Source organism: Falco biarmicus, chromosome 6 (genome assembly GCF_023638135.1).
Source record: "Falco biarmicus isolate bFalBia1 chromosome 6, bFalBia1.pri, whole genome shotgun sequence".
Lineage (NCBI taxonomy): Eukaryota > Metazoa > Chordata > Aves > Falconiformes > Falconidae > Falco > Falco biarmicus.
Genome location: NC_079293.1, coordinates 17,652,372 through 17,670,454, shown reverse-complemented (window position 1 = coordinate 17,670,454; position 18,083 = coordinate 17,652,372). Strand labels below are relative to the sequence as shown.

The following is an 18,083-nucleotide window of genomic DNA, read 5'->3' as shown; positions in this document are numbered from 1 at the left end:
ATTTCAGAACAGTTCCTGTGGTTTTTCAATAAGAAAATCACAGAACTGTTAGCCCTACATTTTTGTAAGGTCCACATGCGAAGTAGGTTACATGCTGCCTCAGGCAACTTTCTGCAGTATACCCACGTGAGTGCAGCAGATTTGATAACTTGGACATGAGAAGTTCTTTAAGAAAGACGGGGATGATACTGAGTGGCTGAGGGGCATCTAACAAAATTTAAACAAGAAAAGCAAAACGGCTTCATCAAAGGGAGACGGGGAGAATTGAAGGCACTGTTTCAAAAGTGATTCATCTTCTGATTTTCATCTTCTGGCATGTATACTATGATGTTTGTGGTAAGGAAAGCTCCCTCCCCTTTCATATAAGCATGAGATATTTTCATATCATACTTCTCCAGTAAGCTTAAGCTTTGCAGTCTAGTGCCTTGGGGAACCTGCACTACCACTAGTAAAAAACAGCTTTTAAAACTGCAGCAGTCACAGAGCTGCAATCTTGCCCCCGGACTCCAGCATGTGAGACGCTTACAAATGAAGACCGTGAAGATGGCTGCTGCCTCTGAAAGCTTGCAATCTAATACCCCACATAACTTGCATAGTTTTATCATGCCGTTCAGCTGACACATCTGGTTGTCCTTACCATCAAGTTGCTATCGGTTTCAACCTCATGTATGGTTCTGCTTCGCCAGTTAAAGTCCCTGGCCTGCCTTGCTTGGCTTCCTCCTCTGTCGGCTGGTGTTGCAGCAAATCTGTCACCACTGCCTTCCGTCTGCCTGGTTCTCGTTTCCACCAACAGGGAACGAAGGCATGATTCAGCTGCCTGGGTGCGCACCTGGAAGGCTGTTTTCTGTCTATGTTCAGCGGGTATGCCACTTGGCCTCCACTTGCTCCTCCAGAAGGACTAAGGTTTGCCCAAGTCCTACTGGCCAGTCCCCACAGATGTCTGTCCTGAATACCCTTACACATCTCCAGCAGCTCTAGATTCCCATGCTTCGGGAACTGAACCTGAACATAGCTATCTCTATTTTTGTCATGGGTCATAGCAAAAAACAAGCCATCTCCTACCGCAAGCCTGTTTCTTGTATTTTTTTTTTCCTGACATTATTAGCTGTGTCATGCTCATACTGGAAAAAAATCTATAGTTTTATATAATAAAGCCACAGGCTGCTTATGGTTGTATGGCTAAAAGGGGAAGGACTGTCCCTTCTGCTTCTGCAAGCAAAAGCAGCTTGGTCTTAGAAAAGGATTGACAGAAGATGCACAGGTTCAAGTACAGTAAGAAGGTCGGTCACTCTCTCTCTCTCACACTGCTATAGCTCTATTTTTCAGTAGGGACTGTTGCCATAGGGTGAGGGGTACTGGTTTTAAACAAAAAGAGGACAGTTTTAGACTAGATATAAAGACAAAATTTTTCACAGTGAAGGTGGTGAAACATTGGCACAGGCTGCCCAGAGAGGTGGTAGATGCCCCATCCCTGGAAACATTGAAGGTCAGGCTGGACAGGGCTCTGAGCAGCTTCACCTAGTTGAAGACGTCCCTGCTTACTGCAGGGGAGCTACACCAAATGACTTCTAAGGTCTCGTCCAACCCAAACTATTCTGTGATTCTATGATGATTCTATGAAAACACAGAAGAATCACACCTGGTTTTCTATTCAGAAGTAAAAGTGGCAGGAAAACAGGGTTGTGGTCCTTTCCGTGTGTACAGTGGGTGCGCACCTAGCATACGTGTAAAGAGACCTCAACAGACATTTGTGTCAAGGTACAGCACGCTCCAGACTAGCACCTAAAAGGGTGCAAGGGACTACATTCTTGACTGAAGAGTGTAGGAAGGAGCAGAAACAAACATTAATGTGCTGCAGAATCCAGAGTCTAGACAAAAGAGGCAGGGGAGAGAACGTGATCAGATCAGGCAGGAATAACTACAAGTAACTCCCATATACCAGAGGCCTCCAGGAACTCCCCAGGGGAGGCGAAGCAACTGCCATAGCCCTGGCAGGCTGTAGGGCTTGGAAACAAAGCAGTTTTGTGCTCAAACACTTACAAGATTATCCATTTTTACAGGGTAAGGAAAGCAGACTACTGTAATCAAGTATCTTAAAACATCAGGAGTGTCCTTATCTACATTATAATTAAGCTGAACTGATCATTATGAGAACACACCAAATTAGACCCTTTTCTTACAGTTTGCAGAACAGGCAAAATTCAGATCAAATCTGAATCACGTTTAATCTGAAAAACCGAAGTTCAGCTAACAGTCCTTTACAAAAGTCAGTGCCATCCCCAGGCGTTATCAAGAATTATAACATTACGGATCCAACAGGGGCTTTTCAGACCACATAGCCTGGGAAAGTCTTTTCAAGTACTGCTCTCCTCGTTTCTGGAAACGACGTTAATTAAATGCTGGGCACAGACATAAAGCTTTACTGCTTTTCCAAAGGAAAATGGGATAAGGCTCAAAAGTTAGAACTGTAAAGGGTGTGTTTGGGAAAAAAAGAGTCAGGCCTTAATTACTACTGAGGTCACTGGTAAGTCCAAATGACAGCTGGCACAAGGCCACTGTGAGTTTCACCGTAAACTTCAAATTTATTCTTTAAGAATCTGATCCAATGCCCATGGAAAAAAACGTCCCTTAAGACTTCTATTCACTTCAGCTACAGTAAAATGCTTTCCTCCAGGATAATACACACAGATAGTAAAGAGCTCATAATTACACCGGTTCACAGAAAATGCCATCAGCATTCAGACCACTGAAAAACTGCTGTGGCCACTGCATGAGGTCCTGACATCCCAATGAGTTTCCCTAATATTTCAGCTTCCTAAAAATGTACTGAAGCTTGCTCTTAAAGGACAAGTTGTATTAAAAGTGCTACCCATGAGGAAGTTTTCTGTAAGTTTTGAAAATCTGTATGTTTTAGTCCTTCGCCTTCGAAAAAAATAAGGTGTTATCATGGCAGTTCTAACTGCATGATAACAAATAAACATATGGCATGAGTAAAGAATAAACTCCCCACAATACAGGAAGTTGTATTTATGTACAAAAATAAACGTTTACTGTGCTAACACATGCAGCATGATTTAAGAGAAATGCTCTTAAAATTCTCAGCAATTTGTAACAAGATCCATGCAGCATCTAATTGTTAAAATATCAGATCTGTTAAAATATTCCCATGACTGATCTGCCAAGCAGGGCTGCTTCTTCAAACATCTTCAAGACTATTTATTTTGCTTTACAGACTTCTTATAGATTCCCCCATGTAAAGCACACAAGTGTTGTGCGATGCGCTGCTGGGCCACTCCACCTTGGGTAATTTCCATCCCAACGGGCTGCTCAGCACAGCCAGGTGCTGAGCTGTGGTCCATGGCCAACCTGATGTCATGCCAAGAGATCAGGGAGCCGAAGCAGTTATGTGCAGACTGACATCCTCCCGTTGAGTCTCTCATGTTCTTCAATCTCCTTACTTTAAACCAGGTTTTTTTTTTCTGGGGCAAAAAAACCCAAACAACCCTCCAAATACACACCCTGGTCACCATCCTTGTTTTGTACTGAATCCTATAAGAAGCTTCACCCATTCTGTAAAATAAACAAGCACACGAGTTTTGGCAGAATTTAATCACTGGGTAACCCTGCGCCAGTGCCGTGCAGGCGCAGCTCTGCCAGGGGACAGGCGCAGAGGGCAGGCAGCCCGAGTGCTGGGCTGCATGCAGATGGTGCTGTTCACTCGCCTCCGCATGCTCCAGCCTGGAAACCCAGGACACCAGTTTGCTTCTCCGGGCCCATCAGTGCGGGCCCACAGCCAGGGCTGATGGAGAGATGGCACGAGGGGAGAAACGTGTGCCCAGGCTCTTGTGTGTGCCTGTTCGCTCGCAAGCAACGTTTGGCAAATCCAGCTTTAGGTTCACTGCTCCAAAACTCACTTTCACTCTTCTCTTTTGCTCGCCAGTCTGATACTCCACTCTGCAGGAAACATTTCTTGGAGTTCACTGAAAAGAAGTAGTTCTTTATTTCACACTCAGGGGTGGTTTTCTAGCTATTTGACTTTGTTCCTGGATATTAATTCTCCAAAATCACAGACACAGCTAATGCTACTCCATTTCATTAAATTCCTTTATGATTTCAAATACTCATACTAAGTCACATTTAAACAAGTCTCTTGTACAGAGCGAGCTCAACACCTCTGATCTGTCTTTATAACAGATGTTTTCTAACTGAAGATTCATCCTTCATTGCATTCTTGGCTTCATACTTTACTTTCTCATCTGGCCAATGCTCAACACTTCAGTAGCATGAGAACTTCGCGATTTTAACACCCATTTTACGTTCCACCCCTCCAAAGCCCTGTCCTTGTAACTAAAAGCCTAGATCAGTCAAATTTTCTAAATTTTTTTCTTTTACCTTAACCTTCACATTTCCTCCAGACAACTCGATCATCTGATTAACCCATTCCTTTTGCATACTCTATTTTGCATTTTGCCCCCAGCCTTCAATTATTTCACGTCTCTGCATAACTTTTAATAATTATTAAGAAAAGATACCTGTATGGCTTGAAGGTAAATATACTGTTGCTCAATTAAAAATAAAATAAAATAAAATAAAATAAAATCAGGCCATTGCTAAATCTTGCCGTTACATTTTGCTTCTTATCTTCGTATACTTAGTTTCACGAAATGCATTCCAATGTTCTCCTAATCCCCAAATCAGCAAGTATGGAAGCAGGTGCATAATCCTACGTATATAGCAGTAGGACATAAACATGCACATCCATGAGTCCTTTTGTGGATTTCAGTAGTTGCCCGATATCTGAAACAACATTATTGTAACAGAACAAATGTAACCAAATGTCCTAAATGTCAAAAATCCTTCTTTCTACCTCCTACAGACAAATAAATCTCGTCTCCACTCCACCTCACACATCAAATATTTTTGAAGAATGGGCTGAAAGGTTCTCTCCAACCAAATACCTCAAAATACCCCCATGGGTCTCATTCTGCTTATTCCTCTTCATTATCACAGCACTACCCTCACTTTTTATCACTCGCACAGCCTCGGTTGGCTGCTTATAAAACTCTGCATACTGAGATCAGAAAATCCATCTGAGCGGAGCCCATGTTGCGTTAATTCACAAGCTCAGCAGAAATGGGTATCTACTAACATAACATGGACATTATTCCATTATTGCTACCATTTAAAATCCTAAAATATTAAAGTTACAGAAATGTCCAGCCACCTTTACTTATCTGCTTCATCAAATCAACCTTCACTCTGCAGGCAGTTCCCAGTGAGCACAAGGGACAGATGCCCACAGATGGCATATGTTATGCGAGGTCCCAAGTGGCTACATACATGCTCTCAGCCCATTAACACTTCTTGCACCAGTTGCGATTTTAAAGCACAGCATGTCCGTCTCTCTTCCCTCTTCTGCACTTCAGTAACCTTTTATAATTTCTCCTCACTGCGTTACTCTTTGTTCAGGTGTTTTTTTGTATAAGACTGAAGATACTTATAAATCTTAGAAAAACAAAACCAAACAAAACAAAAAACAAACCAGCCAACCAAAAAACCCTAAAAAAAGCATTATAAAACCCTCTTGACACCTCTGTCACAGTTTTTAGCTGTTATGAGATACATCTTCAGCACGTATTACTGATACTTGAAGTGTGACTCACAACTTGCCTAAAGCCTCACTCGTGACGTTTATTCTGTCCCCTTTTAAAAATATTTTATTTACAAAGGCATAAATACAGATTAATGAAAAATACAAAGCAAATATCACTAAGCTTCACTTTACACTGTAGCCCGCTGAAACAGGACATTCTCACTGGAACTGTAGGATTGATGCAGACTGAAACCAGTAATTTCATGAAAATACAAGCTTTGGTAAAAAACTTCATAGTGATCAGGCTCTAAGACTTAAAAGTTGAATATTATTTTGCCAGATAAGGCTGGGCCTTACAAGGCTGTCACAGAATAATACAACTGTAAGGCTAAAAAGGACTGATCACTTCATCCAACCCAGTGCAATGGAGAAGACTGAGTTTGCCTAGAACACGCCAGAGATGCTTCTCTTAATTTATTTTTAAAAATTCCAGTGAAGGAAACGTAACATGTAATACATATATTTCAGTGTGTTACTATGTTTACTTGCTTTTTGGAGAGGGGGATTTTTCCTTGCTAATCTTCAGACTAAATAATCTTCTGTAAATCAAACTGAATTTTTTGTCGTCCCTCCCCTTACAGCCTGACTTCAGAAAACACTTGCTCACCAGCTTCTGCATAACCACCTTTTACAGACTGAGGACATGCTATCACGTCTCCCTTCAGTCTTCTCTGTTTCAAACTAAACAAACTCAAATTATCACCACCTGTCCTTGATCTTCCAAAAAAATGTACCTTCTTACTGCTTTATTACAGACAGCTACAAACCTCTGCTTGTCACAAAGATCAGGAGTTGCACAGCCAGGTGGAGTTTCACAGCCACGTGCCCACAAGCACGCTGGTGTGTCTACGAAAAGGCAGAATTACAAGCTTGTCCCCTAAGCACCATGCTGGCCCACAAGCAGGGTGCAGAGCTCATCTGTAGTTCTTGGAGCTCCCCGGGCTTAGGCCAATGCAGCCCACTGCAGGCAACAGACCCTGTAACATTCGGGGCAGAGCAAGGGTGACACTTCTTGCTGACAACATGACAAAAGGCCTGAACCAGAGAAAAGCACAGCATTACAGAAACAGGGGCTTCACTACAAGGATGAAGTGACAGAGCTTGAATCCTCCCTTGAGGATGCAACACAGCAAGGGCAGCAGGCACGTGAATGCCATCTCTGGATGGAAGGAAGATGGGCCCTTGCTCATGGGTGTAGCCTCCCAGAGCCAGATGATGATGATGCAGCATGGGATGGCAGCCAGGACTAGCTGCAGTTGCAGCTGTTACTGATGCCGATATCAAAGCAAACTGTATCTGGGATCCTTTTGTTCAAATTTTGTGACAGTAATCTGCTAATGAAACTAAATGTGGCGGCATGGCAGAAAACGTAGATACACCATGTACACCACTTCCCCTTTGTCCACCTGTTTTCAAAGCCTAGATGTCCCATGGTCTTCCCAAGGAAAGAAGTTACTCTGCAAGGTCTGCAACTCCCCTGCTGGGAGAGTAACTTCTGTAACTTCTGCTGGGGAGAGAGGTATTATGCTTACTGTAACTGCAGACTCCTAGGAGTCCCCCGTCCTCTCTGAAATCTTACAGAATGATACAATGTTATAAATCACTTCAATTAATTCCTAACTATCGGGTGAATAAAGCTCTGCAACCAGACAGCACATAACTCAGCTGAATATTCTTTGATCAACTCTCGCCTTATTTGAATTTCACCCTCATAGTCTTAAAACATGTTTTGCCAAGTCAGTATTTTGTAGACTGAAGAGGTCGGAGTAATTCAGACTTATCTACACCATTCAATACTATTTCTCATTTATCTTCCTTGGTAATACATCCATACTTGCTTCTTCTTCATCTTCTGACATAATTACAGAACCTTTCTCCTGTGGACGCTTCTGGACCTTTTACTTGTCTGATTTTACCCCACCATGCTTGGCCAACTCCTTTATACAAATCTTTAGTTCTGCTGCCCTTATTTCCACTTCTTGTATGGCTCTGTTGTACTTCACACATCTTTTAAAAGCAGCAGTATATTCTATACCATGCCTCTTATCTGTCCTGCCTGTCTGCAGCCTGCCTTTGTGCCTCCAACACAAACACCTTCAATGACTGCCAGGTCTCCTGCATTCCTCCCTCTCTTGGATTACTTCCCCAGGAGACCCTACCTATTGCTTTCCCCAGTTCTGCTGCTTAGAAGTTCATTGTCCTCTTTCTACTTCTCACTCCTCTCTTTGCAAAATCCCAGGCTCACCTTTGAAAGTAATCACTTGCTGTTAAGTTACCTTCCCTTTTTAAACTTTGAAGCAGTCCCTCCCAATCAGTCGAGACCCAGCTAACTAGCAGCTTTGCTAGCTACTTTCTCAATCTGACAGGCTGACGGCCTCTCTGGCTGGCACTTAGATGCATGTCCACACCAGAGGCAGCCACCTCAACTCCTGCAGCAGGCAGGGAACAGAACAGCAAGTATGGCCTCACTTGCTTTGCACACCTGCTTGGGGACAAGCTGAGCTGCACCACAGAAATGTCTCTCTCTCTTGCATGGGCTACTGAAGGCATTTTTGTGGGTGTCCAAATGCAGACCTCCACATCTGCTCCTCCTGTCAGTTATGAGGATACGTGATTTTTCCCCATTGCTACACAGTCCTGTCTTCCAAGGCTAGTTAGTGACCAAAAATCTACTGTTGACTTCCTTGTTCCAGTTCAACGTCTTGAATCAACAGCAACCACCGTCCCCTTCTGTTCTATCTTTGCCCAGACACACACCATGGTATTTCTGTTATACAGCCCACCCAGTTTTCTTCACCCTTCATGCTTCCAACTTCCCCTCACCTTTCCAGACCTGTACTATGTGCTGCCAAATGTAGCTTATCAGGCATAAATTGTTTAAAAGTATGCAAATGTCCTGCTAATAACATCAAACTCTGCCAATAAATCTGGCTTTCACAGCTTAAAACTACAGGGATACAGTAACTCTGACCAAAGGCAATACACTCTACATGTGCCTAAAGCAGGTAAAATGCAAGGTTGGCAGGCAGAATGTTTTTCTGATTAAAGTCAAGATACTCTAGGTACAGGAGGATTTCAAACATTATGTACTATCTTTACACTTCCCCATTCAAAGCATCACAAATGCCTTTAACAGATAAAACATGCTTCTTTATAGGAAAAACATGTTTACTCTGATGCCTTCTTTTAGGTCCTCACGCAGTCACACATCTATGTTACCTCAGGGCAAGCCTAGCTTTCCAAATTATACAAAATATTGCTGTAGAACGAAATATTTAGGTAATATTTATGACTGAATGTTTGAAGTTGCTCACTGTCTGGAGTCCACGTACTGGGACAAATACTACTCCCACTGGAGGCAATGGCACAGTTACACTGGTCCCATGGGAGTTCCATTAAACCATAGCATTTCTAAACTGATATATAAATGATTATTAAGTACAGATACATCAAAAGTATACAGATAAAAAATAATTCCATGAATAATTAACAATTAATAAGCCAACACTTAATTGCAAATGGTATAATTTTATCTCTTGCAATCTCTAAGGAATAAATAATATTAAATAAAATCTATGCTGAGAGCTAACTGCAAACAATGAACCCGCAGAAAGAGAATTAATTAATACATTAATGTATCAGTCCACCATAGGGGACATACTAATTCTAGTGGTTCTATTTCATGACACAGTAATCTCACAGTAGACCTAATTCTCCTTACACTCATTTTTTCATATATGAGCATGTCTATAAAACAATTTCAAAAAATCAAACCACCACAATAAAAGGGATCACAAAAGCATACACTCAACTGGTTCAATAGCATTGCATGCCATAAAAATATCAACAGGCTCGAGCTATCGTCTATTTCATGCATATTTAATTTACTCTCTTCAATTACTCTCTTTCCTGCTCCCAATTAGTCATGAAATCTCAATGCATTGAAGAGGATCAAATAAACTTGAAGTCTGTGGCACAGCTTTTATTGACTCAGATTTATTTATTTATTTGCTTGCAGAGAGACTTTTGTGATGCAGTTTATCATTAGCCTTTAAAGCTTTGCACAATTTCCTCCTCTTTTTCAGCTTTAACTTCTGGCATTCTGTCACTACTTTTTCTCACCGTCTCCTGGTTACCTTCCTCCCTCATCTAAACTTTGATTAAACACCAGAGTCCTGCGTTTCCTTGCTGATCTGCTTTGCAAACAGCTACAGATTATACTCAGCAGATGAAAGATGCTGTGCTGTTTAAGTACAAGATTTTTAAAAAACTTGCATGCAAGTGTGCATAAACTATAATTGTGCATATTTCCAGGGATAAAACAAAAACAAGTATTCCTTACACCATTAACTAATGATCTTCTTCAAGAATGATTTTTCTCTGTTTTTCCGAAAGACCATGTCTCAATGAAAAAAAACACTTTTAAGACCTTTTAGAATAGTCCTGAACACACAACAGCAAAAATTTTTAGGATAAAAGCTGAAATATTCTTCTGTCTACCAAACAGACAGTAGGTCTTACGGAACAACTGAAAAACAAAATAGAGAAGGAAATAGTGATACTTCAGCTGCACCCAATGCCTAATGCAAGCTGCGTGTCATGTTGGATGTGGGCTTTTACAGGATCTGCTCCCAACCCAGTTTGCAGCAGCTGTCAGAATTAACATAGACTCATTGAGATGCACTAGCACAGCAAGCAAACATAGTCTTACTTTCCTTAACACAGCAGGGAGGAGGGGGAAAAAAACCTAAAAAACCCACTGTTTTTTCCAACTATGTTTCAAAAATGAAAGGTGTTAAATTGAGACTTTTTTTAAACTGTCACTACCATTAGTGCCTCATCTCTTTAAATAAATATAAATGTAAAAGCTAAAAAGTGTTAATTTCTGCAAGAGGAAGAAATAGGGAATTTTAAATGACAGATTAATGGAATGGCTAAAATAAAAAAGATACTGCAGAGTAGCGCTGTCTCTAAGACGATAACCACTAGTGTCAGTAAAGGGACAACCTTCAGCAAGGGAATGACTGTGCTGTATCAGGAGCTGTCCCTCTGCCATTACCGGCATACCTGAACATTTCACAAGGCAATCGACCTAAGTGGCCATTTGCAAACCATGTGCTCTCTGAAGGACGCACAAGAATCAATAACTTCAGGTTTCTGTTCTGAATTATTCAGTCTTCGCACAACAAAAGCTGTTCTCTCTCTCTCTCTCTAATGCGCCATCACTGCAACGCAGTACATGATTTTGAGCATGGGGCTTTAAAACAAGTTTTTAAAGCATTTTGTCCTGCTACTTATAAAAGTTTTCTTGCTCGTAAGACCTTCAGAAGTGACTTTTGGAGCAGCTAATGACTCCACAGGGATGCTGCCCCTTGCTCCCGTCACTAACATGTTTCTACCAAGGTCTGGTCAGCCAAGGGTCCCAAGCCAATTCACGCTGTGGGTGGCACCACGGTGTTGGCAGGGCTCCCTGCCAGCGCAATGGGCAGGACAGCCCTCCCCCTCCAGGGAGCTGCTTAGGCACCCCAGGGTCCCATATTGCTGCTAGAAAGTCAGTAAAGAGACCCTTGACAATGTTTTCTTCCATGGAAAGGAAGAAAATGTTTTCCCTGGGAGGAAAGATACCTGGATGTTTATCATATCTTCCCACCAGAGCACAGATCTAACCTGTCTCTGGTTGCTTTGCCTTTAGTCTTATTTTCTGTACATCATAATTTCTGACGAAGAAATTTTTAAGTATTTCAAGAGATCCCATTTAATCTATCAAGACTAAGATATGGCACTACAGAAATACTTTTAAATTGGTTTGAGAAAGAAACTGACAAAGAAGAATTTATCTGCTTTTACTACTTTTTCATCGTCAAAATTTTTATCTTCCAACTTTTCTCGCATCCTCCCCCTATATTTCACACTTCTCTCATTCTTTCCTTAGGTTTTGGGGTTTGGGATTCAAAGGAGTATCAGGAAGAATTTCTGGGATTTCATGGAAGTTGGATTTCTCTTTCAAGTGGTTTTGGACCATGTGAATGCCACAGCAGAATGAAACCCCTTCTTCCATAAATTCACCTGTTCTTGTTACATCAAGGGTTACTTACAACAACCTATTTTGACAGCAGCAAAGTGAAACACTTGGTGGAAGTAGAAGCAGGTTTAGAGAAGTTAAGAGAAGAGGTCTCTCATGCCAGCATGCGAGTTTCTCCCTGGAAGCTCATACCATAGCAGCAGGCAAGTCTGAAGTTCAGTATCTCACCTCTCCAGCTCATATGTCAACAAGAAGTAAAAGATAACATTTAAACTGGAGCCTCACCACCAGACATTAAACAGTAGCCCTAGCAAGTGCAATGCTCTAATCAGTCCTCAGAAAACCTATTATCAATTCAAAAGAGAAACTTCAGCACTCAAAAAAAAGTGACGGTCCACTTGATCTCAAACTGTGGAATTCAAAGATAACTTAAAGAGACTAATTTTGCAAGCAACACACTATGTACCTGTCTCAAAAACTATGTCTCTCAAGATCATTTGCAGGAAATATTTCTACAATGACTACATTGCTAGTTTAGCAAAGTACACAAACACATGCTTAACTAGTCAACTGAACTGACAAGGGACTAATCTTAAACACTGAGTTTTATATCCTATGCATTTACATGCTTTGAATCCAATGCAACTAAAAATGGGCAATGGAGGGCAGAAGGGTAAGACTTTCTCAGCCATCTTGTTGTTTGTGGTTACTCAGAAAATCCCATAAATACAGAATTTAATTAGAAGAATGACAGTAGGCTTCCATGCCTACATCCCCCCAACGAATGACAGTAACCCATAAAAGCATCGTGCTGCTGACCTAGAAAACACTCTTTTCAATGTACTGCTATAAAGGAATAAAAGTCTGGTACTTTCCCAAGGACTGCAAAAGAACAGGAGATTAATTAAAATAAGCAAGTAAAAGAACTAAAGAAGCAGGGGAAAAGTAAAAAAAGACAAGAAGATAAGAGAAAACCAGAAAAAACAGATAAAACCAAAAAAAAGCAAGGGACAGAGAAAAACGGGGAAAGAGAAAGTAAAGAATGTAAGTAGGATGGAAAAAAAAAAAAGAAAGAAAAGTGTAATCCATCCCTATGCCCATAGCAAGGTCCTGTCCACACGCATGATCTGGTGTTTTCCATCATCTCTCATTAATATCCATTATCATCTTCATCTTTTCTGCTTCTTGTTAAACCCTACACAGGGACAGATAAAGCACATGGACCTCCTTTTTCAGTCAGTTGAGCAAAAGCACTTTTAGGATGCAATTAATCTCCCCCTAAGGTAGACAGCTTAGGGGTAGACATCCAGAAGAGCCTGTTCTCTCTGCTACCTGCAAGAAAAGTCTAGGTAACTAGCTCAAATAAAGCTACTGAGATGCCTGAAATAAGCCAATTCCCATCTTTTTCTGTCAGCAACAAGCTATTGGCAGTGAATGCACAAATATGAGTTGCATGTATTTGTATTAAATCCAAGGCAGCTGAAAGCTAGGATTCAAATTCAACTTAATGCATAGACCAGGACAGGTCTAGTGACTCTGCTAGAAATGCATTACTTATGGTGCTACTTCTTCTGCAATCCCTCCATTACATACTATTTTCTAAATATGCCCTTGTGTCTTAAGAGAGAGCATTTGAAGGATTGATTTTGATCTCCATGCAAATCACCGTTCTAGAAACAATGCTGTAAGAACAGAAATTTTACAACTCTATCACCAACTACTTACACACCAAGTATTTCCAGAGGATAAAGTTGAGCTGCTACACAAATTCCAAGTTAATGGAAGAGCTACAGTCAAACTATATTTGTGTAAGCTATTGATCCTTAACTTGAACTCTGAAGTGAGCAATCTGAGGTGAAAATCAAGGCCAGCAGTACACACACAGACATAGATATCTATATCTACCTCGACAATCACTCACACTGAGAACTATCTGAAGATGAAGGCCTAAGGCCATTGACCTTGGCTAGCAAGTCAAAAGGATTTAATGTGAACTCTTTACCCTGATTTATTTAGAGGTTTAGAGCCTAAATCTTTTTTAAGCTACTCCTGAGAGGTTGACAGTATGGCAATGATGACTGTGCATGTTTTAGAAGTGTGTAAAATAATGGCGTATAGAAATACAATTTTCAGTACGCTGCTCTTCTGCAAAAACAGGCATCGTTTTTAACATGTATGAAAGGATTGCTCTCCAAAAAGCTTCAGATAGGCTTTTCCACATCTCATAGAAAATTAAAAATGTATCGTTAAAATGCATCTTTAATACATAAAAAGATTAGCAGCCTCAACAAACACAGTAACGATTACCCTCAATTAGAAGAAGAAATGCTCGACTGTTAATTTGGAGATTGCATTTTGTTGCCAGAGTACTGGCAATCTTCCTGTATGATTTTTTTCTTCACATCTCATTTGTCTAAAGTACTGGACAGTGGATACATTTCTTATGTTTCATAAATATGAGGTAAAACCCAGAGAGAAAAGGCTGCAGGTCTGCAGCCTCTTGTCTTCTCTCATTAGCAAGCAGAAGACTTCTGCAAGGATATGGGGCCACTCAGGTATTTCAGGATTACGGAGAGCGGGTGTTCACATAGAAGGGGTCCTCAGAGCAGCTGTTTCTACACAGCACGATTCCTTTGGGTCTAGCAAATCCACAAAGGAAAACCTACTGGTATGAGCCATTTTAAAAGCCATTCGGCAACTCCACACTAACCCTGCCCATGGAAAGGTTGTATGCTGCACTGAGGCTGATGTCGGGACCACTGCTGATGGAAAGGGCCAAAAGACCCCTCTAGAAGACAGGTCTTTCGGTAAAGGCAAAAGCGGGACCAACTTCACATCTGGGCTGTGTTAGCTCCCTATGTCATGCCATTTCCAAGAGCTACATAGGTTTCAAATTTTTGAAAGATGTGAAATCAGAATTCTGTATTTCCTAAAGGTCTGAGGAGAGGGGGAGGGGGGGGGGGGAAAGAAAAAAAAAAAGAAGAAAAAGGTTTATTTTAAACATCCCTGAAGAAATTCTGGTTTGCTTCACTGTCCAGTATGTCTCAGATACCCACAAAGGCAGCCACAAGCAGCAGAGAGATAATCTAGCTGGCCCCTAAAAAAAACACCGTATTTTTTCTAAAATTAATATAAGCAGATTTTTTTCAACAGTGTCTGAACACTATACTCATTAATTAAATCTCAACTCTGACAGTTTGCAGATACATTTTTATTTAATATGACTTTTACATTAATTCAACAGGGCCGGGGGTTGGGGGGGGTGTGTGTGTGTGTGTAATAGAATTCAAAGCAAGTTAAGTAATTATACAATCTGTTTCTCCAGAGAAGTGTCTCGGCTAGACAGTTGGTGCTGAAACAGCAGATTAAATTTAGAACTGAAGGGCCATGCAGTGAAGGTGAACTCACAGCTTTTAGTTCTCTGTTGACTAAAAGCTGTACAAGTTGTTAAAATGATGTGTTCTGTCCCTAAGGCAAAGTTCACCACTATTCAAAAGAAAGATATTGAAATGTGATTTTCATCCCTAGAAAGCCTCTATTTCTAATCAATGAGCAGCATACCGATACCATGGGATGATCCAGAGCTCTCCTTCTCAAGGTCATTTCCCTAACCTCAACACGTTTGGTTTGTTGGGGGGTTTTTTCTGGGGTTTTTTGGGTTGGTTTTTTTTCATTTGCCTTACGTGTGGTACTACAGCCATGACACACTAATGCCAGAAAAAGAGATAAGCTTTGTAGAAAGAAATCATGCCCATTAAACTTTGACTAACTTTAATTTCAAATTCAAGTACTGAAATAGATCACGTTGGGATATCAGACAGCAGCATTTCAACTCCCCTATGACTCTTCAAAGACATGCATAAATCTCACAATTTAAGATCTTTCTTATTATATGTAATACAGCTGAATCCTGAAATAAAACATTTAGTAAAAGACAATCACTGCTGTAGTAATCAGTCATCCAGACATCACAGAAATATCAACTGACCTTCATGAGATGCTGATTTATCCATTTTGTAAAGGTCTTCTTTTGTACTTTGTCCCGCTCATCTGGAGGTAAAAAGGAAAAAGAAAAGGGTTTAACAGCTCTACAAATGATGAAGATTTTTATATTTTTTATGGAGAGCTTTATAAAATTAGCATTCTAATAAAGTTTAAAAACAGAATAGCCTGTAAAAGCTCTGAACTGTCTAGTCAAAATAACGACACACAAATGTTTTTGCAGTACATCACAGCATATCATGAAAAAATTTCTTGAGCAGAAGCACCAGGCAAGTTCCTCCAGGGTGACAGCCCCACTGCTACAACAGCACCACTGCTAACAAAAACGTAACTTCCTAGAAGTCAACCATTCCCTAAAACGTACTAAAAAGATCAAGGCAAACTTTTAAAAGCTATAAAAACACTACTTATAGCCTCTAAAATCCAATTAATTATTGAAATATTTAGCAATAGAAAATGTATTACTATATAAAAGCTGGCTTTTTTAATCAAAATGCTTTTTGACTTGCATACCACCCTTGTCCCAACACACAAAACCGAGCTACGGCTTCAGTCAGAGGAAGGACATCTCTCTTAATCCTCTACAAATTAAACAGAGATGTCTGCTAACCCAGATATGGGACCCAGCCACTGCCAGCAGTTTGTTCCCCAGTGTGGCAGTTGCATCAATGATTGCCCACAAAAATGAGAAGAAACAAAACAAACAAACAAAACAAACAAAAAAAAAAAAAAAAAAAGGCGTAGACTCAGGGTAAGACAGCATCCCACTTATAGATGGGAAGTATATACATGTATCCTACCGAACCATATTAGAGACTTAACTCTTGAGCTGCAGCAGCGGTTCTCTCCACAAACCTACTACATACAGTCACTAGCCAGTACAGCTGCTACAGAGCCCGTGCACAGTCCCAGAGCTCCCGGGAGCAGGAGCTGCCGTGCTTTAGGACCAGGACCATCTGTGCAAGCCTAAAATAGCAAGATCCCTTAAGATGCTGTACAACAAAACTGCAGCTGTTTCATTGACTCAAGCTATTTGTAGCGCGGCTGAGAATGAGCAATGAGCTCAGGTAGCAAAACAAGATGCCTTCTGCAGCTACTGCCATCACTAGAAGACCGAACCAGATCCTCTATTTTACATTGAAAAATACTGTTTTCATATTGGTCAAAGGTAACATAAGTAATTAAATAATAAAATAAAATTCACAGAAGGTTCCTATTCATGGACTTTCAAATCTCTGGTGTGATACTGAGGAGGTCTTTCAAAACGGCACGAGATCATACAAGAGTCCATCCTGGGCCAAACCGAGCACTGTAAGCTGTGCCTCACAGTAGTGGGGAATGAGTATTCATGAACAAATACAAAAACAAGACAAGCAAAAGCCTGTAAAGCCTTGGTACACTCCTCCCTTATGTGACTCAGACTTTCTACGTGCTTATACGTATCTTTGCATTTAAGAGTCATATATATTTTTTCTGGGTGTTTTTTTTTCTATTCTTTTTAAACACACCTATAACTCTTGCAGCCACAGTTCACTGTGGCAATGAGTTCTTCAGGTCGTATGTGTAGTATACATACACTACATTTGTACGTATTTGTACAGATTTGGCTCTGTCCAGAATAGCTGCTGTTCCCTAAATGCCTTTTCTATGCCACATAAGATCTTCCAAGCTTCTGGCGTATGCTTTTTCTCCACTTTGCAGCTCCACACTCTTATTTGAGTTGAGGACCCAAAGAAAGAGGAGTAATAGACAAACTAAAGAGCAAAGCTGCCACTGAAGAAAAAAAATAATTCTGGGAGATTATGAAAACCTTTTGCTAGATACACATGTCCTTACAGCCTTCACCTAGCAAGACAGCATTTCTGACATCAGCTGTTTATCCTAATAAGGTAGAAGCTCTGGTTTGGTAGATGTACAGAACAGAAAATCTCAGAAATAAAAGAAATGCAGAAGTATTTTGACCTGTAACTGTTCCATTACGGGTAGCTGTTTTAAAAGGAACACAAGTTTTCCCAGCTGGAGAATTTAATATTCCAGCCCACAAGTGTACAATGTGTCTTTTTTCCCAAGGTAACCTCAGCTAGTTTTGACTACCTACCACAAAGTTTACAGTTTGAGAAACGTTACTATGACATCAGCAAAAGAAAAAAAAAAAGTTTAAAAAAAAGCCACTTCCATGTATCTTGTTAGAATATGCAGTCACTACTAATTTCAATTCAATTAAAATGTCAATATATGTAAGTGATGCTTACTATCCCTATTCCTTTTATGTATGTATTACACAAACACAGAAAAACTCTGTACTTGACATACACGAATGTGTAACCAGGAGGAAAGCTTTCACACTTGTCACGTCATGAAAAACACCAAGATTAAAGAAAAAGGGAAAAAATAAGCCAAAAAAAC

General features: G+C 40.6%; 1 protein-coding gene across 9 annotated transcripts in view; it reads right to left on the bottom strand.

Moving 5' to 3' along the window:
- Positions 1-18,083, bottom strand: part of DST (dystonin) — a 303,289-nt gene that overhangs the window by 193,073 nt on the left and 92,133 nt on the right. For all 9 annotated transcript variants that reach the window (XM_056344537.1, XM_056344539.1, XM_056344546.1 and 6 more), the window contains one exon: positions 15,664-15,725. In XM_056344537.1, coding sequence (XP_056200512.1) covers positions 15,664-15,725 — 62 coding nt within the window. The remainder of the gene's footprint in view (positions 1-15,663; positions 15,726-18,083) is intronic.